The 21,606-nt window shown below is 30.4% G+C and overlaps 5 protein-coding genes across 8 annotated transcripts in view; 1 reads left to right on the plus strand and 4 right to left on the minus strand.

Moving 5' to 3' along the window:
* Positions 1-284, minus strand: part of Cals (calsyntenin 1) — a 32,407-nt gene extending 32,123 nt beyond the window's left edge. The window contains exon 1 of the mRNA XM_076795934.1: positions 16-284. Coding sequence (XP_076652049.1) covers positions 16-121 — 106 coding nt within the window. The 5' untranslated portion in view covers positions 122-284. The remainder of the gene's footprint in view (positions 1-15) is intronic.
* Positions 285-3,145: 2,861 nt separating this feature from the next.
* Positions 3,146-6,768, minus strand: Fer1hch (ferritin 1 heavy chain). The gene is made up of 5 exons (XM_076796631.1): positions 6,496-6,768; positions 4,425-4,540; positions 4,177-4,335; positions 3,943-4,068; positions 3,146-3,852 (listed from the first exon to the last, which is right to left on the minus strand). The coding sequence occupies exons 1-5, from the start codon at positions 6,563-6,565 to the stop codon at positions 3,697-3,699; spliced, it is 627 nt and encodes a 208-aa protein (XP_076652746.1). The 5' UTR covers positions 6,566-6,768; the 3' UTR covers positions 3,146-3,696.
* Positions 6,769-6,815: 47 nt separating this feature from the next.
* Fer2lch (ferritin 2 light chain) lies at positions 6,816-8,662 on the plus strand. 2 transcript variants are annotated; one of them, XM_076796595.1, is made up of 4 exons: positions 6,816-6,955; positions 7,520-7,650; positions 7,737-8,023; positions 8,145-8,662. In XM_076796595.1, the coding sequence occupies exons 2-4, from the start codon at positions 7,524-7,526 to the stop codon at positions 8,445-8,447; spliced, it is 717 nt and encodes a 238-aa protein (XP_076652710.1). In that variant the 5' UTR covers positions 6,816-6,955; positions 7,520-7,523; the 3' UTR covers positions 8,448-8,662. The 2 variants fall into 2 exon arrangements, with proteins under 2 accessions (XP_076652710.1, XP_076652718.1); XM_076796603.1 differs by having other exon boundaries at positions 7,520-7,638.
* Positions 8,486-18,183, minus strand: Sl (small wing phospholipase C gamma 1). Of its 3 annotated transcripts, none has more exons than XM_076796140.1 (20): positions 18,080-18,183; positions 17,131-17,326; positions 16,210-16,359; positions 15,921-16,059; positions 15,150-15,312; positions 14,531-14,844; positions 14,129-14,335; positions 13,480-13,900; positions 13,098-13,409; positions 12,842-13,023; positions 12,597-12,774; positions 12,466-12,531; positions 12,063-12,254; positions 11,761-11,982; positions 11,480-11,686; positions 11,014-11,395; positions 10,805-10,944; positions 10,620-10,727; positions 10,470-10,550; positions 8,486-10,398 (listed from the first exon to the last, which is right to left on the minus strand). In XM_076796140.1, the coding sequence occupies exons 2-19, from the start codon at positions 17,303-17,305 to the stop codon at positions 10,530-10,532; spliced, it is 3,579 nt and encodes a 1,192-aa protein (XP_076652255.1). In that variant the 5' UTR covers positions 17,306-17,326; positions 18,080-18,183; the 3' UTR covers positions 8,486-10,398; positions 10,470-10,529. The 3 variants fall into 3 exon arrangements, with proteins under 3 accessions (XP_076652255.1, XP_076652266.1, XP_076652272.1); XM_076796151.1 differs by lacking the exon at positions 18,080-18,183 and adding an exon at positions 16,817-16,936 and having other exon boundaries at positions 17,131-17,269; XM_076796157.1 differs by lacking the exons at positions 17,131-17,326; positions 18,080-18,183 and adding an exon at positions 16,588-16,783.
* A 748-nt stretch (positions 18,184-18,931) lies between these two features.
* LOC143358916 (rac guanine nucleotide exchange factor JJ) lies at positions 18,932-21,555 on the minus strand. Its single transcript, XM_076796448.1, has 9 exons — positions 21,329-21,555; positions 21,151-21,250; positions 20,948-21,078; positions 20,646-20,867; positions 20,381-20,567; positions 19,881-20,293; positions 19,675-19,812; positions 19,409-19,573; positions 18,932-19,331 (listed from the first exon to the last, which is right to left on the minus strand). The coding sequence occupies exons 2-9, from the start codon at positions 21,245-21,247 to the stop codon at positions 19,164-19,166; spliced, it is 1,521 nt and encodes a 506-aa protein (XP_076652563.1). The 5' UTR covers positions 21,248-21,250; positions 21,329-21,555; the 3' UTR covers positions 18,932-19,163.
* Positions 21,556-21,606: the final 51 nt, after the last annotated feature.

Below are 21,606 nucleotides of genomic sequence, written 5' to 3' on the forward strand. Positions count from 1 at the left end.
GAGAAATGAAATCACCTCCATGATTGTTGAAGGAACTCGGTGTCGACTCGAGGGCTGGGATGCTCGCGTGGGAGAGACCGATGGTCAACCCAAAAAGCACAGCACTAGCCGCCAGTAGCATCGTCCCGTGGCTTCTCTATCCAGAATACTCCGATTATTAGTTCTTCGCCCAACCACACTTGACTTATCACTTCTAAGAACTCCTTTTTTAAAAGAGCATCGCCGTCTACTGCACGACTCGCTTACGACACCACTCACAATCGCGAAGTCAATATTTGAGCAGAATATCGATTCGCCTGAAAATCTAGTGGCGATTCTCGCCGCCAGCTGGCGCGGCCGCTTTAAACTTGTGGCGTCAACCGCGCGCGTCTAATCGACGCCGAAAGCTACACCTAAATCAAAATTGAACCAAACTGATATATACCGTCTAGCTTCTATTATAACGTAACAATTACTTGCAAAATAGTTACTACATATACGAAATGTTTGCGTATAACAGAAATGCGATAACTTGACCATAAATAACGTATTGCCTTGGAAAAAGATTCTAGAATTTTCGAATCTATAAAACACACGATGTTGAAGAAGGCCGGGAGCGAACGAGGGAAATACAGAGAGAAAAGAATTTATTTCACAGTATCCGCAGATGGCACGACGATTACGATGACGATGTACCCATAAATTAAATGTTATTCTACATTCTAACGGAAAGTAAGTCTCGAATGGATGAAATCGTGGCGCGTTTCCAATAACGTTGTCGCTGCATTACATTGTTCAATGGTGCGCCACTGACGCGATCGAGCGACACATCTAGCGTGTTGTATACTTTCTGTAAAAGTATAATACACAAAAAAAAACTAAAACTGCACAGTGCAATATGAGTGTGACAATGAAATTTACTTACACGATAAATTTATTGTTAGAGTATCATATGTTCAAATCGAAAGTATCAAATCCTGGTTAACATATGAAATTTTTATATGAATTATTGTGTTCTTTATATTCGTTTAACGAGCGTTCAATCGCTAAAGCAAGAATTCTCCAATAGCAACACGAATAAACATGAACAGTTTTGTGCGTTATCAGGAGTGTTGCATAAAAATCAATATTTCATCAGATTAACATCAACGGTCTTTCGTCGTTACTTCAGTTTTACAATTTTAATTTGGCGCCACACTAAAATCGTACCATGCGAGCCATCTGTATTTAATATAGCGTACTAAACCTTAAGGCTAACTCAATTGTAACACAACGAGAAAGGATATGAGAGTGCTCAGGACCGAAATTTCGGTGTTCCTGATACAGTGCAGCCCTCTACTCTAATTTTTAGCCTGGATCAGATCCACATCATCTTCTTGCATGGATCAGAACCCACATTATATTTCTAACCAGGATCAGAACGTACAGTTTAATTGTTTTATATAATATATGTAACTAACATATAAATCTAATATACAAAATCTCTAATTAATTTTAATATTTTCCAACTTTTTAGTTGCAAACTTTAGTTGTTGAAAATGGAAAACCCGGAAAAATTCGCACAAATACAGATTTTATATTGAAGTTTAAAAGCGACCATTCTGAACATTAATTTAATAAAGAGGTATTGTCATCAACACTATCTTAAATTTTTTCATATTTTTATATACAGTTATTATTAATTAAAACAAATTTTTCTTTCGTGAATACCGAACAATTTTTGTGAACAAATTTTTTTCGTAACTTCAGTGCGTCACGAGATATTTACGTTTTCAGGTAAACAAAACACCCTGTATAATATATAGAACTAGGCCGTCTTTATATTCGTTCAAACCTATCCGCGCGGTCGAAAACGCGCAGTTTGAACCGCGTGAAAGTTGATAGTTCAAAAAGAGGCGGTGCAGATATGCAGGAGAAAGGTCGAAGCAATTTATGCTGGCACCAGCTGGCACACATCCTAAATGCGCGTAATCCGTCAAACAACTGAATGTTCTCATAAGAACCATAGTCACAGGCTACTCTAGTACCAGAGAGGAAATATGAACGTTAATATGAGTGGCATCAGAAGAATAGAAAAAGTCAGGAATATATTTGGTAGTTGTTTCACGTTTCACAGACGAGTATAGGAGTAGACCAATCACGATTTAGGGTTTTGTGTCCACGATCTGAAATACCGACATCGTTAACAACAATTAGATTTTTTACGCCCTCTACTATGATGAACGAGTTCCACGAGTTATATTAGTTCCACAATATTAGTCCGACCGATAAGATAGCATGTGAGACAGAAATGGTAAGGAGGCTCTAGAGCCCCGCGTACGTGAGACAAAAAAATACATTGGGTCATTGGTCTACTCCTATACCTCGTCTGTGGCTGTTTATAGCATGCTGTCTGAGACCGTAACAGAGAGGACATGAGAGTGCTCACGCTCGGGGTTTTAGTGTCCCCACTTTTCTGCATCATCTTTTTAGCCTGGAACAAAACCTGCATCATCTTCTTAGCCTGGAATAGAACCTGCATCAACTTTTTAGCCTGGACCAGAACCTGCATCATCTTTTTAGCCTGTATTAGAACCTGCATCATCTTTTAGGCTGCATCAGAGCACCGACGAGATATTTAGAAAGACTGCCAGCCTTACGGGAGAATGTGTCGCTCGAAAAATACGGTGTCTTCTACCGCCCTCTAGGATAGATTTTGGCTGGAGTAAGAAACAGAAGGCCAAAGACGGTATCCCGTCTGTGCAGAAGGCCACCAAGGAAAACAAATGGAATGCATGAGTGTAAATGAACGCAACATTTTACTTAGCTGGACTTATCTACAGCTCATATTCATGAGCTCATAGGCTTATTTTCATTTCAAATCATGTAACTTTTATATGGTCATCAAGAAAATTAACAGTAAAGTAAATCCTCACCTACACATTTGCATTTGTTATGAATCATCACTTATGACACATTTAAAAACAATAAACGTTTTTTTAGTATCTTGAGTGTTTTGTAGAAACAACACGTACGATTTATCTTGAGTACGGCTTATTTTTACAAGAGACTAATAAAATGATATTTTATTCGATGCAACAAGCAAGATAAATCTAATGTGCTAAAGTACTATAATCTTCAGTACACAAAATTAGTAATAGTTGAGTAATGAATAAGTGAGAAAGAATAATGAAGAAAAGATTATTTTATTATAACAAATGTTCAAAATGATGTCCATTAACACTAATACATTTTTGTAAGTGACTCATGAAATAAATTACCACAACGTCACAAAACATGGAGAAATGTGATCACAGTTAGTGAATCATTCGTATCATAAGTATGTATGTATTACAGTATAGCATGATAGGGATAACAATGCTATATTTCATTGTTCAACTATTTTGTTTACTCGTAGCATAGAAATTGGATATAGTAATCGAATGTTACATATATACGTTTATATATATATATATATTACATATATATGTTTTTATATGAATCTTAAAATATTGATTTATTCAGTATGAGTAATATATTTATTACAGAGTAACAAACATTTGTAAATATGGTTTTTTTCTTATCTATGTTACAGACCATATTTAGAAAAATATACTATATATAAAACAAAGGTAATGTATATATTTTTTTCAAATTAAACAAATACAAGCTACTCGTTTTATTCTAAATATGGCCATGCATATTTTTTTTAAACAAATTATATTGATCCAAAACAAATTAAATTTCACCATTCAAAAGTTTCTTATCAAATAAGAATTCACCCAACGGTGCGCCCAGTCCATTCATTCCACTTAAAATTGAGATTTTACCAGCAAGATCACGCTGTCCTTTGTATTGCTCGTCCAAGAAGTCAGTAGTGAGGTAGTCTGCCAGCTGAAATCATATAATTGAGCAATTAAAATTTAATAAACTTATTATTACTTCATTTTTCGTAAACATAAAGGTGTAAAGAATTCTACTTACATGATAATCTTTGACTTCTTCACATGTCTTTATGATGTCGTGAATACTATTTGTAACATTCTTTTCCAATTCTAGAGCTTTTTGGAGAGCATCAAAACCGGTTGACCAGGAAGAAATTATGTTTTCCTGGAATTAATATTTTTTTGTTATTATTTCTTTAAATTTTCTTCTACATAAAATTTAAATAAGAATACAATTATTGTAGAAATATTATTGTGATTATAGTACACATACCTTAGTATTCACAATTTGCGAATCACCATCCATCACTTCACCACGCATTAACAAATATTCAATGATTTTTATTGCATGTTCTCTTTCTTCATTAGCAGCATCAAAAAAGAATTTGCTAAATCCAGGACGATGATTTGTATCTTTAGCAAAATGAACGCCCTAAAATAGAAATATATGCAAGTATAATTTTTATTATTACTTGTATAATTCATAGTAACTTGTATTATTATTATTATTATTATAGTTACCATTGAAAGATAAGTTAAAGCAGCATTAATTTCTGTTTTAATCTGGGACTGTAATTTTCCTGTACAAACCTTTTCCATATCTGACAATTCTTTTGGTTCATCAGAGGGATTTTTACCTAGAAATATAAATTGACAATGCTGTATAACAAAAGCAATACATTAAAAAATATATATTAGAAATTTATATGCTAAGAAAGTTTAACAAAATATATTTTCATTATAAAATTTCTATTGTAAGAGGTGATTCAAGATTATTATATCACTCAAGAATATTGCTCAATATTTTCTGGATTTTATCAATAATAGCAAAAATCTTCCGAAATAGATAAGATTAGAATTACGTATCTCTAAAATTACAGAGCCAATTTCAGATTACTTCAATTATTATTTCTTCAACACTTCACCTGTGTGTTATCTTCGGTTCTTATTCTCTATATAATACACGTGTTCATTGTTTTACTTTTATACAAAAACATTTCTTAATACTTTATTTCACAAATATTTTATGAATAATTAACAATAAATCAAACAGTAAATAAGAAATACAAGTATTATTATATGAATGTATGAAATATGTAGATGTATCATTATTCGTAACATGAAATTAGTAGCATACAAGAGGACAATAGTAAGAGTAATTGTTAAGACACAAATTCAATTCTCTTTAAGTTAAAAGTAGTTGGAAACTCATAACAAAACTATGCAAGAGGAAATGATTAATAATATAAAATAGTTATCTAGGTCATCTAACTTCCACGAGCAGTGACTATTACATACACATGCTCATAATGGACTTTAGAATATTCAGTAATCAATATGTTCGCATTGTCATTTGAACCTTATCAAAAGTTATCACTGCGCAAACAAGACCGAATGGTGACCAATAACTGATAAATTCTATAATTTTGAAACTCAATTTAATATAACACTGTATTGTAATTGTGTCTTCCAATGTTTCCAAACTAATAATCATAATATTTTGATTTAATAACTATTACAGGAATGCAATATAATAAGATAATTTATGAGTAAAGTAAAAGTAATTAAATATTTCATTCAAAATTAATATAATCTTTAGTAGCTTCTACAACAAACTGATGAGATATTTCAAACAAATTTTGTAACAGAATTGACGTAAAATTATAAACATTAAAATTAATAATGTAATTCAATAATATCTTTAATATAGAAATTATATCATTTACACCAACGCCACGGTGACAAATATCTGATAAAATCTAGAAATGCAGATAATGGAACAAAGAGACAATGAAATCATGCAATGACTAATAGTTTTTGTCTTTACGAATAAATCACCGCTGATAAAACATGTAAATGGTACCACAGAATTAAAAAAGGGACAAGATAGTGATATCATTTGTGTTCTGTAGAAATGACTAACAGGAAACCCAATATTATAGTTATCATTACTCAGAACTTTATACACTGTGTAAAATAGGATGCGATAAATAATTATAGAAGCTTGCTACATAGATGACTATACGTAGTAAAATGTGAACATTGCACCGAGGCAATATGCAGAAAACTTACATTTTTACAATCGCAGATCGCTAACATTTGCTCCTACGGTCATTCAATTTTTATTCCTTCCTTGTAATATTTGAATTTTATATAACCACATGACGTTTCATTCAGTAGAAACGAATAAAAAATAAAAGAAATATCTATTGTGTGTACATTATATACGAAAGAACCAGTACCGAAGAAAAGTTGTTTATGAAACGTAATGCGTTGTTGAATTTGCATGTTGTGCAACGCGGTGTAATACATACATGCATAAATATTAACGTTCTAACTTAAGAGGTTAATAATAATATTATCATTTGTACCTGGTTATTATTATTAATAACGTGCCTACATATCGAGCACTTTCTTCCTTTTTTTTTTTCATAACATGCGAAGAACAACATCGATCTCGTAAATAGAAAGGATACAGGACAATGGAAAGTATACATAGGAATAAGTAACGTTAACCTCAACAACTGTTTCAACAGAGATACACACGCACAAGGAATATTACAATAATTTAAAAAATATTTCAAACACTTACATTGTAGTTTTTCTCCTAGCGATCCAACAATGAAAAAGAAAGTGACGAATACGACGTAAATCGGCTTCATGGTACTGTAGTATTTATATTTGAAAGGAAGATCACAAGAGAGTAATTATTAAATGTCCGTTTAGGTTGCAACCTTTATACGCACTGGTATAGAAGGTTACGTTTAGAGAAACTAGATAAAAGTTGTACGTGAACTAAACACGATGTACGTTTGCCATTGATCATTTAATAATTGACCAACAAATGCGTATCATTCGTACTTTAATCGACAAGGAGTAAGTGGAATTTTCTATGTATTCCCTTCCTACCGCGCATGCGCCCTGCCTATCAGCTGACCATGACTGCGTTAAAGCTACCAACGGACGGTGTTGTCCAATGTTCATTGTTGGAAGAACGTCGAAACGAGAGTATTCACGTTGCTTCCATTTAAACGAGCACGTCGTTTAAACAGGTATGTAGCATAGATAATTCCACATCGTCGTTCTTAATAACTCGACTAACAAGATTCTATGTACAAAAATAGAAAAGTCAACATCAATAAAATCGCGATATACGGATGTTTGTTGCTATCTTATTACTTTTCTCCGTATATATAAAAGCTACTGCGCATTTCAATGCAACAATAATGAATAATATCACTGTGCAATGTCTGATATCTACAGGCAGTATGAATTTTTTTTTATAGAGGTTCGTGACGTCCATAGATTACATCCCTCTTTAGCAACATTTAGTTTCTATCTTAGATTGCAAGTTATTTATGTAAATCTGTGTTCCTTTTGGTTCTAGCGGTATCATCCGGGAATAGGTTACTATAGATTATTATTATTGGTTAAATACAATTAATATTTAAAATGTAATTTATTGTATGTTGTTTATATTTTAAATTCGTATTTATTATGCCGCAATATCTTCATTTATTGTCCCGTTTTCTGAATTAATGTATTCACAAACCATTATTATTTTGAATAACAAACTGATTTCGATTTAATTGAATTTCTTTTATTTAAAATTGCAGAAAAATGTTGTTCTTCTGTGTATTACCTCTTCTATTGGCAGCTGCGACTGCTGAAAATTGTTATAAACAAATAGGTGAAGATTGTGACACAAAGCATGACCAAGAGGCTAACAAAAAGGGTACCGCTAAAGGTACATAAATGTCAAATATTTTCAAATGGTATTATCAGAGAAAATATTTAAACAATTTAATAATTTATGATTACTAACGTTTCTAGAAAGTTGTACTGCTGTGTATGGAGTATTCTCAAACAATGAATCTAGTAAAACAAGCACATTGACGCTCCTTCAAGAATTACAAGGATTTGCGAATCAGAATATGAAAGAAAGTTTTCATCTTTTATTGATATCTAGTTACTTTGGCAATTATAATGTTCCTCGCGAAGGATTTAAAAAATTATATCGTAAATATTCTGATAAACTATGGGAAGATTCCATTAATGTAATGAAATATATTGCCAAGCGTGGTGGTGTAATGAACTTTGAACAGCCATCGCATTCGGTAGTGAGTAGATTTTTTAATTTCTTGTTTGTTTCTTATAATATCTTCGTTATAGTTTTTATTATTGCAATCAAATATCTTATCGATGCAAAATGATCTCACTTTATCTTATTTTTGTTTAAAGTCCGACAGCAATATACCCAAGAAGATCATTCCATTGTTTGAAATTCAGAGCTTGGCTTTGGTACTTGACAAACAGAAGAACCTGGCTGAGAAAGCATTCCAGATTCATAATAATGCGCTTGCTCACACACATAAGGATCCAGCTATTGCTCATTACATTGAAGAAAGGTTCTTGGAAGCACATACTGATCGTATACGGGATTTGTCCGGCTATATAACTGAATTGAAGAGTTTGTCGCCAGCTAATAACTCTATTTCTTCGTCAATATTCGTATTTGATGAATACCTTCAGAAAAGTTTGTAAATTGCTCTTACCTATAGTTAAAGTCATATAATACAGAATTTTACATTTATTATTATTATTCAAATTTTCTATGTTAACATCTTGTTCACTAAAGTGTATACTCTTATTTCCTAGCTATAAAATGTTCTATATATAAAAATAATGAATGTACCATACAATGTTATTTTGGTTTCTTCTGACAGATTTCATCCAATAAAGATCATACTTTATATTTATTTTCTTTACTTCTTACATTATTAGAATATAAATTAAATATATATGTTCACTCAAAAATTAAATTGATTCTGTGAAAAAAGTTGCTTTTATAAAAGCGCACATTTGAAGAATAACTTTCCAATGAACAAAGAGAATAATTTTCGTTTGACAAAATAAAATTTTCTTGATTTCGAAATAATTGTTACATTTAAAATTTGACATACTTAAACAAATGAAGAAATATCTTTTAGGAGTAAGCTATAGATCTAGTGTGTAAAAATATGAATAGATCCAAACTCTTTTGTAATAAATATATAATAAATATATAATATATATATAATAAACTTGTATTGATATGCAATGTTTTATTTTCGTCTTTTACTTCCACACATTACTGTGTACATTTGTTCAGTTTATCTAATTTCAATTACTATACAAAGATCATTATCTCGATTATAATACAGAGTTAGAGAAACAAAATATATAATTAATGCCAATCATTACATAGGTTTTTCGATAAGCAAGGTACACCCTTTCTGATTATGTCACTATATCAGAAACATTCAGTATATTCAAACCATCAATTCAAAAATAGAGGCACATTAATCAGGTATTATGTATTTAGTAAGTGCCAAATTTATGTATAAAAGGGAATAATTATATTTATAGTTATTAGGCTATTGGCAAAAATGTAGTTTGTAAAAGTTAGATTGGAAGAAGTTAACGTGTAGAATTCAGTATAATGTGGTTAATAAGTAAGGTGTCTATTAAATTATAATTGTACAAAACATTTTTATTATCACTCACTTGCTTTAAACAAGTAACTTATTTCTATCTTAACAACTTGCAATAATCATAACATTGATAAAAAAAGTATTTATTTCATGAAATATAAAACATATCACTTGTACGTATAAATATAGAAAAATGAAAATAATATTCCTATATATTTGTAAAAAATAGTTGTGCAATAATTCATCTTTTTTTGTTCCTTTTGTCATACTGTTGATTGATAAAAATCTCGGATAAAAAATGCTCAGCACTACATTGTCAAACTAAAGCTACTGACTTTTGAAATAATAAATAAATAATATTAACATAAAAACAATATTTCGTCGAAAGTGAAAGAATTGGAAGCACATTATGTATGTTTCAGTCCAAGATAGGTCATAACATAAGGCCTTACAATTTGTTTCTTTTTAACTGATTTGTTCTTCCCTTCGAATTGTAAATATTTATTATTATTAATTATTCCTTATATAGTTAAAAATTTTAAGCAGTTATACTAAGTCACAATTTTTTTCCATTAGAAGTAATTGATTTTTTTTTAATATTCTAAATTAATTATACAATAAGCAATAGATTAGTATTTTGAATATTATTTTGGAAAAACTTGCAAAATGTTTACAGTATAAGATTTACAACTTTTTTAATGCATCACTTTATGATGCAAAATCATTACTGGATCCATAATAACTCTTATAATAACTCTCTTATAAATACATATTAGGTCCATTCGTCGTTCAATACTGTAATAACTATTTTCCCATGATATTTTGGGTATCGTATATGACGATAAAATTCCTAAATTACTTATACAATTGATTGCAGAAGTAATAATATTTCTTCTTGTAATCATAAATTTCAATTTGAATTATAGCCCTTGTACATTGCCAGTCTTCTATGAAGATTTGTTGATCTATGTAAGCTTTTGATCGATACATCTTATGTAGTAGTATTCACATCAATTGGAAACCTGAGCAATGAAATGTTTATTACTATAAATATACAAACGAACTTTAAACTATATTCCAATAAACTATTTACCTCTTTCCAATCCTGATATGCATAAAATATTTTAGGCCTTCATCGCGATTTAGTATTGACTCATAAACTATGCGAATGCGTCTGAAACAATAATATATATATATAGAAAAAAAAATATATATATCAAACGTAATTAACTTTTACGCTTACATTTGATGATGTAATTCGCAAATGTATTAATAATGATGCAAGTTCTAGGTCCTCGCTATAATTATTTTTTAATGTGACACTTCTGTAGCCTGATCGTAAACATCGTACCTAATTACAAAGAAAACATATTTTATCTATATATAATCAGTGATCTTGAAAAAAATACTTTTGTAATTTGTGCATACGGGATATGTGGCTTGCCCAATAAAGTTACTATCCCCAAACATATCCTCATCCTGTACAACAAATCGTATGAATGCAAGGTACGGATTAGCAACTTCAAACTCGCAAGACTCATTCCACATGGGGTTAAATCCGTTATCAGCTACAATTTGAATACAATTTGTATAAATGTCGAAACTGTTACATATACATATAATGTTATGTTACTTACGTATTGTTTTAGTTGCCAATTTTGTACCATTATCAAAATCTGCGCCTATAATTTCAATCTCGACGAATGGACTGGCTATACCTCTTCCCGATCTCATTAAATGTCTTGCGCCAATAATTTTTAAATGAAATTTAAGAGATTCTACACCATGTAAGCAAGATTTATCTTGTGGATTAAAATCGTCCCTAAACATAAATTCGGGTTTTAAAATGTAACCACAGTTGCCATTCTCTCGAAATTTTGTCTGATTGAGCTGCATTGATTTATCGCCAGTTTGATAATTTAATGCTACCATTTGACATCCAGAATTCCATATTGGCACAGGATTATAATTAGATGAATCAATGCGTTGTCCTTTAGGATAGACTCTGCTAAACTGAATCTATAGAATTACACATTTATATTATTGTAGCTTCATTTGACTTTCGAAATTGTAACTCGCATTAATAATTTCGTATCGCTTTACCTGATGATATTTTGAGAAAAATTTGCTCTCTTGTTGACACATAAGTTTCTCAGCCTTTGTTTCAGGAAAGCTGCTCATCTCATTAAATATAAAACCTTTCGTTCTTATCCTTTCTAAATTAAATGCAACTGATCTACAATAAACTATTAAATTTGACATTTCCTTCGCTATTCTCCATGCACGTTCCATTTCTTTGTGCTGATTTTCCTAGAAGAGAGATTGAAAATGTAAGAATATAATTAATCATTACTTTTTGAAATAGCGAAAATATCCATACTCACTCTAACACTAGCATTTTGCGCAGTTTCTTTAATACTAGACATCCATTCTAATGCTGTATCTTTGGATGAAGTTGCGACTTCGAACACTGTACACATACTGGGATTTTGAATTCTTAATATCCATTCTAACCCAGGTCTTCCACCTACTCTTAATTCAACAACAGCGCCCATAATATCCAGCGAACCTTTCTGAAGATTACCAAACATCATTGAATCTGCTGACTGAAGGTGACAATACATTAATAATAATCATTACGTAAAAGTACAAAAAGAAGAATTCATATGACAGGACATGCACTTACATCTCCCTGGTTATCTTGAGGTTCTATTTCCTCTACGTAATTAGCAGGAAACCAGTGCTGTTTTTTACCACCATAATCTCCTCGCCACCAACCACCACTTTCTCGATGTACATTTGTTATTATAGCATGTTTTACTAAGGTTAATTCATCATCTCTTCGGGCTTTGTAATCATAGATAGCTTTCACAGTTACCTTGAAAATAAATTAAATTTAGGTATTACGTTTTTTGAGCTTTCATTTCACTGCGAATTTTATGAATTTGTGTAAAAAATAAGTAGTTGCAACTTGAAACAATAGGCACAGTAAAACAATTGAAAACCTACTCAAATTATTGCAGAACAAAATTAATTTCTAAGTGTTTTCCTTTTCTAAGATCCGCAGTCTATTCACTATTGTGACTTACTTTTGATGTAAAACTTGTAGGATCCATGTAACCGGGAATACCGTAAACAGAACCATCATCAACATCCTGAACGCAAAAGAATAATTCAATAAATATATTCATTTCTGGATGGATAGTATTAAATAACATACCAGTCCCATTCTTCTAATAACATCTTGATTTACAGGATGACTTAATTTAATTTTTTTATACAATGGATTTCTTTCGTAGTAATTGATTAATTCGACTAAGCTTTCAAACTGTACAGTACCAAAAGTATATAAGCGTCCTTCCTGCTTAATTCTACAATGCTTGATCTTTTTCTCTGCTCTGCAGCAAAATAAACAATTTAAGATATTATCATTTTATAAAACGGTAAAACTTTAGGACATTTTACCTGAACGAAATCGCATAAGAGTTGTTTTCTTTTTCACTAGGTCTGACTAAAAATGCACCATCAGTAGGAATACGTTTTAGCATTTCCTCCGCTAAAGTGCGAGTACAATCTGCGTGCCACCATTCTTTCTCTTCGTGTTTATTTGGTTGTGGGACGGGCTCTTGTAGTGTGATTAAAAATTCCTATTATATACACAAGATTAGTTAATTAAATATGTATGTTATCAGAAGCAGAATGATGTATCGTTTGCCCTTACTTGACTCCGCAGTGGATAATTACGATAATGTGTAATTAGACTATATAAACTATCAAAGCAATTTGTGTCAATGAGATAGTATTGTGATTGACCCATCTCTTGCTTGACCTTAATACGACAATGATTCACTTTGCCTTTACGCCAAAATGAAAGACAGTAATCTCCTACAAATGTAACACACTGCCTCACTAAAAAAGTACCATCACCCAGATGCGAATAACGTTGTAGTAATTCCTCTGCTTCCTTTCTGCCTCTTGCTAATTTACCGTGAAACCATTTTTCTCCGAAATGTAATTCATCATTGGGCACACCCTTTATCAACATAAATATTAGAATTTAATTGAGCAACCGTTGTTAATACATTTATAGTATGAGTACATACATCTGTTGACTGTCGAATAATACTTTCTTCGTCATCATCAGGCTCAGTTTCTTGTGTTCTAGAAAACGTATCTGTGTAGAATAACTTTTGTTGAGTGAGCACAAAAAAATGTGGATTCCATTCCCTATCAACAGGATCTTCAAGATAAAGAATACCGTTTGTCACGGTATTTCTGAGATCCATTTCTTGCCTGCTTTCATCATTTCGAACGAGAAACGACGTCTCGTCCACACCATCAGGTAATTTTTTATGTTTTAATATGATTTTTCTTCTTAATGCATGCGGTGATGGCAGACAAGTTTCATTTTTATCTACAGGTTGAGTTAACAGCATGTCACCGAATACTTCCTGCATTGTAATTGCCATTTTACGTTGTTGAGGCAAGGTACAATTGTCCTCGATAGACAAAATTACAGGGTAGCTACGCAAAACATATACTTATTAGAAGGTGTACGAGAACCCAAAAATGTCGGGTCGGGACGGGCTCTCGAAAATTTCGGGATTCGCAAATATTGTTGAGAATCCAAAAAATTCTCGGAAATCCCAATATATTCGAGAATCCCGAAAATTCTAAAAATTTCCGATATATTCGAGAATTCTGACTTTTATCAGAAAATTTGAATGAATAGATAAATTTGTTTACACTTACTCAGAGGTAGCAAAAGCATGCTCTTTAATGGTTTTAATGACATCCAGAAGTTTTATTTTTGTGGTAAGTGTGTGACCATGAAAAATAAATGGCATTCCATCTGGTCCATCCCAGCAATCAAGTTCTATGCATCTGCAACCAGATCTTAAAGCACGTACGTATGCTTGACAACTACTTTCACTGCTAATCTGATCTCCCATTAGATACCTATAGAAACATTTATTTAATTATTTCTCTTCTTCATTGTAATATTTCCAAGGAATTATTTTCTGAACTATTTACTGTTGTATGTTATTCTTTTAAACGAAACTTAATATATTTCGAGAGTTCTACTTGAATCTTTCTCCCAATAGTAAACAATCCAGAAAACAACTATGTTCATTTTAGAAAAAATATTCTTACGTGTTATGCGACGAAGCTATCCAATAATGTGCTAGGGGTTTATTCATGTCTTGGTATATTCGAGAATATTTGGAATCCCAAACAGAATTCTGTTTTGAAAATAAGAAATCGATGAATTCAGAAAACGTAAATTGTGGTTCTTGTACATCTCTTAGAGGATCTTGTAAATAGTCTCTAATAAAACATGAAACTTCTATCTCGTTATTTCCCAGTGGATCCTGCTGTTCAGTCGTTAAGAAGTTTTGGAAGTCATGAACACTAACAAGTGGCCCTGTTTTAGAGTAATTCAAAAGTTTAACCCAATCTGTAAAATTCTGTAAAAATAAACACACAATCTATACAAGAAATAGACAAAGAGATAACATAATAATAAGGAAACTGTATTAGCGCTATCACCTACCAGGAAGTATTTAATAATTCTTCAAACTTTACAATTCATTGCTAAGAATTATTTAATCAATTTTTCAATAGCAACAAGAATTTCTATTGTTATCATTCAAAAGAATACTTTTAAGCTCCTTTTTAATATACTACAATCATTGAGAGTCCTATCAATGGGTTTCTGGTAGGTAAAGTGTTAGGGAATGTATATCAATAGTATGATAATATAAAAACTTACATTTTGATCAAACATAAGTTTCTGGTAAAGTACAACAAAATCATCGAAACCAAGTTCGTTTCTGTTCATTGTATCTATTTCTTGAAAAAGCTCCCGCAGTCTGTTTGTTGCTACTTTACAATTAACTCTGGGTAAAAATGCTTTTACATCCTTCAGTGTAACTCTATGAATGTAAAGTACTAAATTAGACACGTATAAAAATAATAAACTGGTATAAAAACATTGAGAAAAGCTCTGTAAGACAGACACATACACCCACACACAAACATAATAGGGTGCTTCATTTCAATTCATCCATGAAATAATCTTCCAAACTATTCGTTGTAAAATGCAACACGAAAACATACTGGATGTTCCGTTATTACTAGCCAGTGTTTTTCTTGCAAATAATAAATATTAGGAATAAATTAATTATGAAAAAGTAATACTGTTGTTTGCAAGCAATGTAATGGCGTATGTAAATTTGTTGTGTTTACGCTATTTTTTTTAGAAATGAAGGTAACCTTCAATTTTTTAAATGGAATGATATATTTTTGTATCATACAAAAGCATGTGTCACGACAAATTCATTCGTATATGATGTGTACGTCGTTCAAGGCCATACAAGGTCAAAAACCGAAGAAACCATTTTTCGACTAATGAATAGTTTGGGAGATGATTACATAGATGAATTAAGATGAGACATTCTTTCTACATATGTATAATCTAACAGTAAGATTCTAAATAAGTAAAAATCTAAAATTAAGAGTGAAGAATTATAAATATCTTTACGTTTGTCTTGAATTTTCCATTGCATAAAACTCTTTTCTTAGCCATCTTTCAACTTGCAAAGGATATGGAGTTTTTATTGTATCTTGAACTAGACGACGTAGCCCTTTTACCCAAAGTTCACATTCTTTTTCACTAAGGGCTGAAATAAATACATAAAAGCCGGTGCATGCAAAAAATATACTTCGGGTACAATTTATGTATTAACAATAAAAATATAAATACATAAATAGTAAAAAGAAATATTGGGACAGTCATTGACACAGTAACGGATACATAAGAATATATTTACCAGATATTGAGAGTGTTTTAAGTCGGAATTCTGAACCATAATACACAACAAAACATCTAAGATTCTCTGTTCTCTTTGCATCTTCTGGCCATTTTTCAAAGTCCTTAGAATGTTTTCCTACCTTAATTTCCTTAATTTCTCTAATTTCAACTAAAATAAAAAAAAATACAATCTCCTTTAATATGTATGTTGCATACAAAGTAATATCCTTAGATAATACGTATTAAAAACAGGCAGAAATGAAATCTCGGAAGAACTTAAAAATGTAAGAAGACATTTATACCATAGTAAGTATAAAATGTTTCATTTTTTCTGTTTACACGTTATGTACTAAGTACATTGCGGAAATATATGATACTAGAAAATAAAAGTAATTACTTCTATTCCTAAATTAAATACCCATGATGTCCAATAGGGTAGACTTAATATATCAACAGTATCCATGGGCATATTTGTTTGTAGATCAAAAATGAAGGAAATGTCCACTAAGATACATATGATGTAATAGCATTTTATATACTATTCAACTATAGAATTATCAAATTATAGAATATTGCTATATGAAACTCGTTAATTGGTTTAGGTTGTATCTTTGTCTTAAACTCACCCATATACACTATTCACAAGGACCTTTCCTTCACGTTTTTGACCTATAACTAGTATCCTCAGATAATATTTTGCCCATTTTTGCTGTAGATATATCTTCATAACCATGCAAAATGTGTGCCTAGAATGTTAGGTCGTATTTTATTTTAACAATATTGTTACCGAGTAAATGCATATAGCTTAGAAAAAATATTACTTGAAAAGATCAAATGTATAATCTGCTGATAAATAATATCAATAAATATCAGTACAACTACAAATTCGTATTTTCTATTAGATTAATGTTAAATTCTTGAACAGTTTAAATGTTTTTACCTGAACCATCGAAAGGTCTAAATGTTGCACTTCTTGCCCAAACAATTTGTCTAGTTTCTCTTCGTATCATAAGGGTTTTTTTCTCTGGTCTCTTTCTTGGAAAAAATTTTGTTACTATAGTCCCCCTTTCGAGCTGACTGATGACTTGCTCCATTTCGGGAATTATACCGTTCATGTTGGAAATATTTTATGCTCTCTATAACAAAGGTAAATTATTTTAATTATTAAAATAAACAAGCAAAAATTATATATGCAACAGTAATTGATAAAGATGTGGCACATTGGAGGTTGAATATAAATCAAATATTTTCATAAAGCAATCTATTCTTTTATTAATTATAGATAGAAAGGTAGATTGAAAGAATTTTAGATCTTGTATATTCAAAAGGGAAAAAAAAATTCGCTTTTAATAAAAATGCTGCACACAATAAAAAAATTATTATACTTGTTTCAACGATATATTATTTTTATACTTTTTGTTACTCTTCGTAATTATTGAATTACATACATTTGATGTTTTGCCATATGTATGTTTACATACAACTATAAAATACTGTACAGTATTTTTTATCCTTACTTTTTTAAAATGAAATCTATTTTCTTCGAAGCGTAAATATTTATATACGTGTACAATTTTGAAAATGGAATCATATATTTTAAATAAATCAATTTTATTATAATATGTAAACATAACCTGCATAAAATTCACTTGTAAGTTTAATGTAAACGTTAACATATAAATTAAAAAAAAATTACGTTTTCTAACATATAAATCATCTCTATAAATCTACAAATTATGATTTAACATTAAAATTAAATTTCTCTTCGTAATGAGATTATTTGACTTCAGAAAGACTTGACTTTGTCGCATTGATGATTATTATCTTTCTTACGTGCACGTGTTATCTTTCTTATCTATAGTTATGTACTTCTTAAATATCTGTCTTACCTGAATCAGAAATGATATTTTTTTAATTGTATGATAAAAAGTCCGATTCTTTTATCATTTACAGGTATTGGTCATGACTTCGTTTAGACAAGTCTGGGGACTTTTGTTATAAAATGATGTATTTTTATATTCGTCAAAATGGAACGAGCGAGTATCTTTTTGTAATAATCAATACTGAAAAATACATATTATTTGCATTTTTATCTGAATTCAATAACCTTTTACAACGAATCGTAGTACTGTGTCTTTAATCGCACTGACTAGTTATTTGTTTTTTAACATTTCTTACTTGAAGAAATATAGGTATACATAGATATACACGCATTGTTTGTACACACAGTGAAGTACACATATATAAACATACATGTATTGTAAAATGCAAAAATATTCAAATATTCAGAACAATAAGGTACTTATGTTTAACTCTGACATTGTTTGTACTTATATCTCTATTAATTATCATGGAAATAAATTATTATTTATCATCTATCTTGGTTCACAAACACCATATAAAAGTAAAAAATATTTCACTTAACATACATATGTCAGTTTGTGATGTTTCATTGCGAAAGGGAACGATCGTATAATTGTTATTATATTTCATTTAAAATGTGGATAGTGACTGACATCTTCAATCGATTTAAAATCGAAGACCAGAATGTAGCATTTCCGCTAAGCATGTCAACTGAGAATATATAGGGTGGATAACAAATCGTAGTACAGTAATTGTGAAATCGTAACAATTTCTGACCCACCCTGTATATAATAGAAGAAAAGATAATGAAAGTTCACAGACAATATATTCCAACTCAAAAGAATTATGATGGAATGATTACAATTTAAAAAAGTGTTTAATGTAATACAAAAGGTTTTATTTTAAAACATGAATTGTATGTAATACATCACATATGTAAAATACACTACGTTGCTGTACAAATATTTTTATAATTTACTGTATATTTCTTGAATAAGTGAATCATCCTTATTCTTATCTTTGAAATGTTTTTCGTAGGAAATTAGGAAACACACGTATATAAATGAATTGCTTCATTATGACATCATATTAGATTTAATCTCAATTTCGTTATCTAAATCTAAAAAATTCCCGTAATGAAGATCCAATAGATGAAAAAAGTTCAGTGACAGATTTAAATGTTGACGTAGTTTGTTCTTCAAAATTTGAAGATGCAGCAGGAGATAAATATGACGCAGTATTTTTTACAGAATGTTCATTTTCTTTCCCTTCAAAATTCTGTAAGAAATATAAATGAACTGATAGTGCACGTTTCCCTTATTATTGACCAATAATTCTGCTATATCAAAACTTACATAATTAATATTTCTCAAACAGGGTTCAACATATTCTGTGTGATTACCAGTTTTTAATCTCTTCAATTTTTTTAGTAGTACGAAACAATTATTTTCTAACTGGACACCTGCATCTGCTTCTCTATCCTTTTTTAGATACATAATTCTTGATGCATCTAAATTGACCTGTCAATTTAATAACAGTAAAGTTATGTTGATGTGAATTTCTTTAAAAATAGAAAGAAGCACAAAGAACAAATTTTCCAATAAAAGGATGATATATCAACCTCAGTTTCTCCATCGGATCTTTTCCTTTTGCCAATAGCTAGTGGTATATTTTCGGATGGGAATAAATTAAGATTGTTGTGCCTCAATGGTTTCCTTGAACTGCTATCTTTTCGTAAAGTCTGCCTACACTCTGCATACTACAATAAGGAAAGAAATTGCATGTAATTCTGATACGTAAAGTAATTAAGATTATACTTGATTATACCTTCTTTATAGAATTTAGTACTGCTTCTATCCATAAATTACTATCATCTTTCTCAGAATAAAGTAGAAGTGTTTCATTTAAACACGTGACACGGAACAGTCCACCACCCAAAACACGTTCAATTTTACACTTATTCAGTGGTAAAACGCAACAAACAGTTAACGAGTTTTCTGGATCTCCTTTGCAATATAATAAAGTATCACTGAGAAGAACAAAATATCTTCTATATGCAGAATTTCCTCGTCTTGACACTCTCATTAATGCTCCTTGTTTAATCAACTTTCTACCAGGTTTTACCAGATTAATTGGATTTACAATACATTTCTGAAGTTTTAATAATTTTTGCGCTTCCTCGTGCTCTTCGACTAAGGCGTTTATATGTCTTGCTGCTTTTTCAACTTCTACTAAGCACACTATAAAGTTCATTTGGTATATATCACTAAATATTGAAGGAGAACATAGTTGTAAATAAACTATTTTAATTTGTATTTTATATTTACCTTGCAAAAGATTATACTCTCTATGCTTATTAGGAGTATGTTGTAGAACTTCTTGTAAAAGTAATTTGTATCTAGGTACCCTCTGTATGGGTGTAATCAATAATGAAGGTAACTTTCTACCAACCTCTGGTCTAGACTCTTGTTTACTAATAAAATCTTTAAAAGTAAAATCATTTTCTTGTTTCGTCTGAAAAAGATATTTCTTAAATAATGCTCAGCACATACAAATAATTTTCAGTGAAGAAAATTTGAAATAACACGTTACCTGTAATAAAGATAAAATTTGTTCAAAATCATAAGCATAAACAGAGTATAATTTAAAAAATGGTGCAAGTTTATGAAACGCACCAGCAATATTCTGTGGGTCTTGCTTTAATTCCTTTACTAATTCTCCACTAACATTATATAATGTTTTTATATTTTCATACAACGTTGAAAGTAGAATGTGGTCTAACAATTTTCTTTCAATCATAGGTTGTACGAAGAACTGAAAGAACATAAAATTAATTTAATTCCGTTAATAATTATGATCATTATCAAGTATGTATAAATGCGAATAAATTGAACCTCTGTCAATATTTCTAATTGTCGCAAATAAGTAACTTCTGTTGTTAAAATTTCTTGAATAGCTTGATATCTTAAATTCTGTTCCTTTTCTTCTAAATACTTCTGATTATTTTCATTCAGATTATTAAGTACTGAAAACATACACATTAAATTACATATTTATAAATTATTATAGATATATGCGAATAAATTGTGTACTGTACCCTTCATTCGACTTCTCATACTTAATACATTTCTATTGTTTATTATTGCCTTTAATTCAAAACTTAAAGGCGTTTGTGGCGATGTTGGTGAATTCATATTCTAGAAATATATGAAGTAAATGTCTTAATTTTTATGTACGTACATGGTATCTTAAGTCATAAACAAATTTTAATATACCTCAACGATATGTATTTGTATAAAATTATACAGAAATATACTTCATATATATAGTAATACTCTTGCAATAAATTAAAGTAATAATACTTTCAGGAATGTAATATCGGTTGCAATACAAAGTTTGAGGTCCGTGTTGTTGTACATCAGTAAGTTTTGTTCAGTTTTGTTCTCTCGATGTGTTTCGCTTGGATTTGAAATGATCGTATCGTTGAATAGTTTTAGGGTGATCGAATCGCACTATTGGTCAATCAACAATAAAGCGCCAATAAAAAAATGAG

Source organism: Halictus rubicundus, chromosome 1 (assembly GCF_050948215.1).
Source record: "Halictus rubicundus isolate RS-2024b chromosome 1, iyHalRubi1_principal, whole genome shotgun sequence".
Taxonomy (NCBI): domain Eukaryota; kingdom Metazoa; phylum Arthropoda; class Insecta; order Hymenoptera; family Halictidae; genus Halictus; species Halictus rubicundus.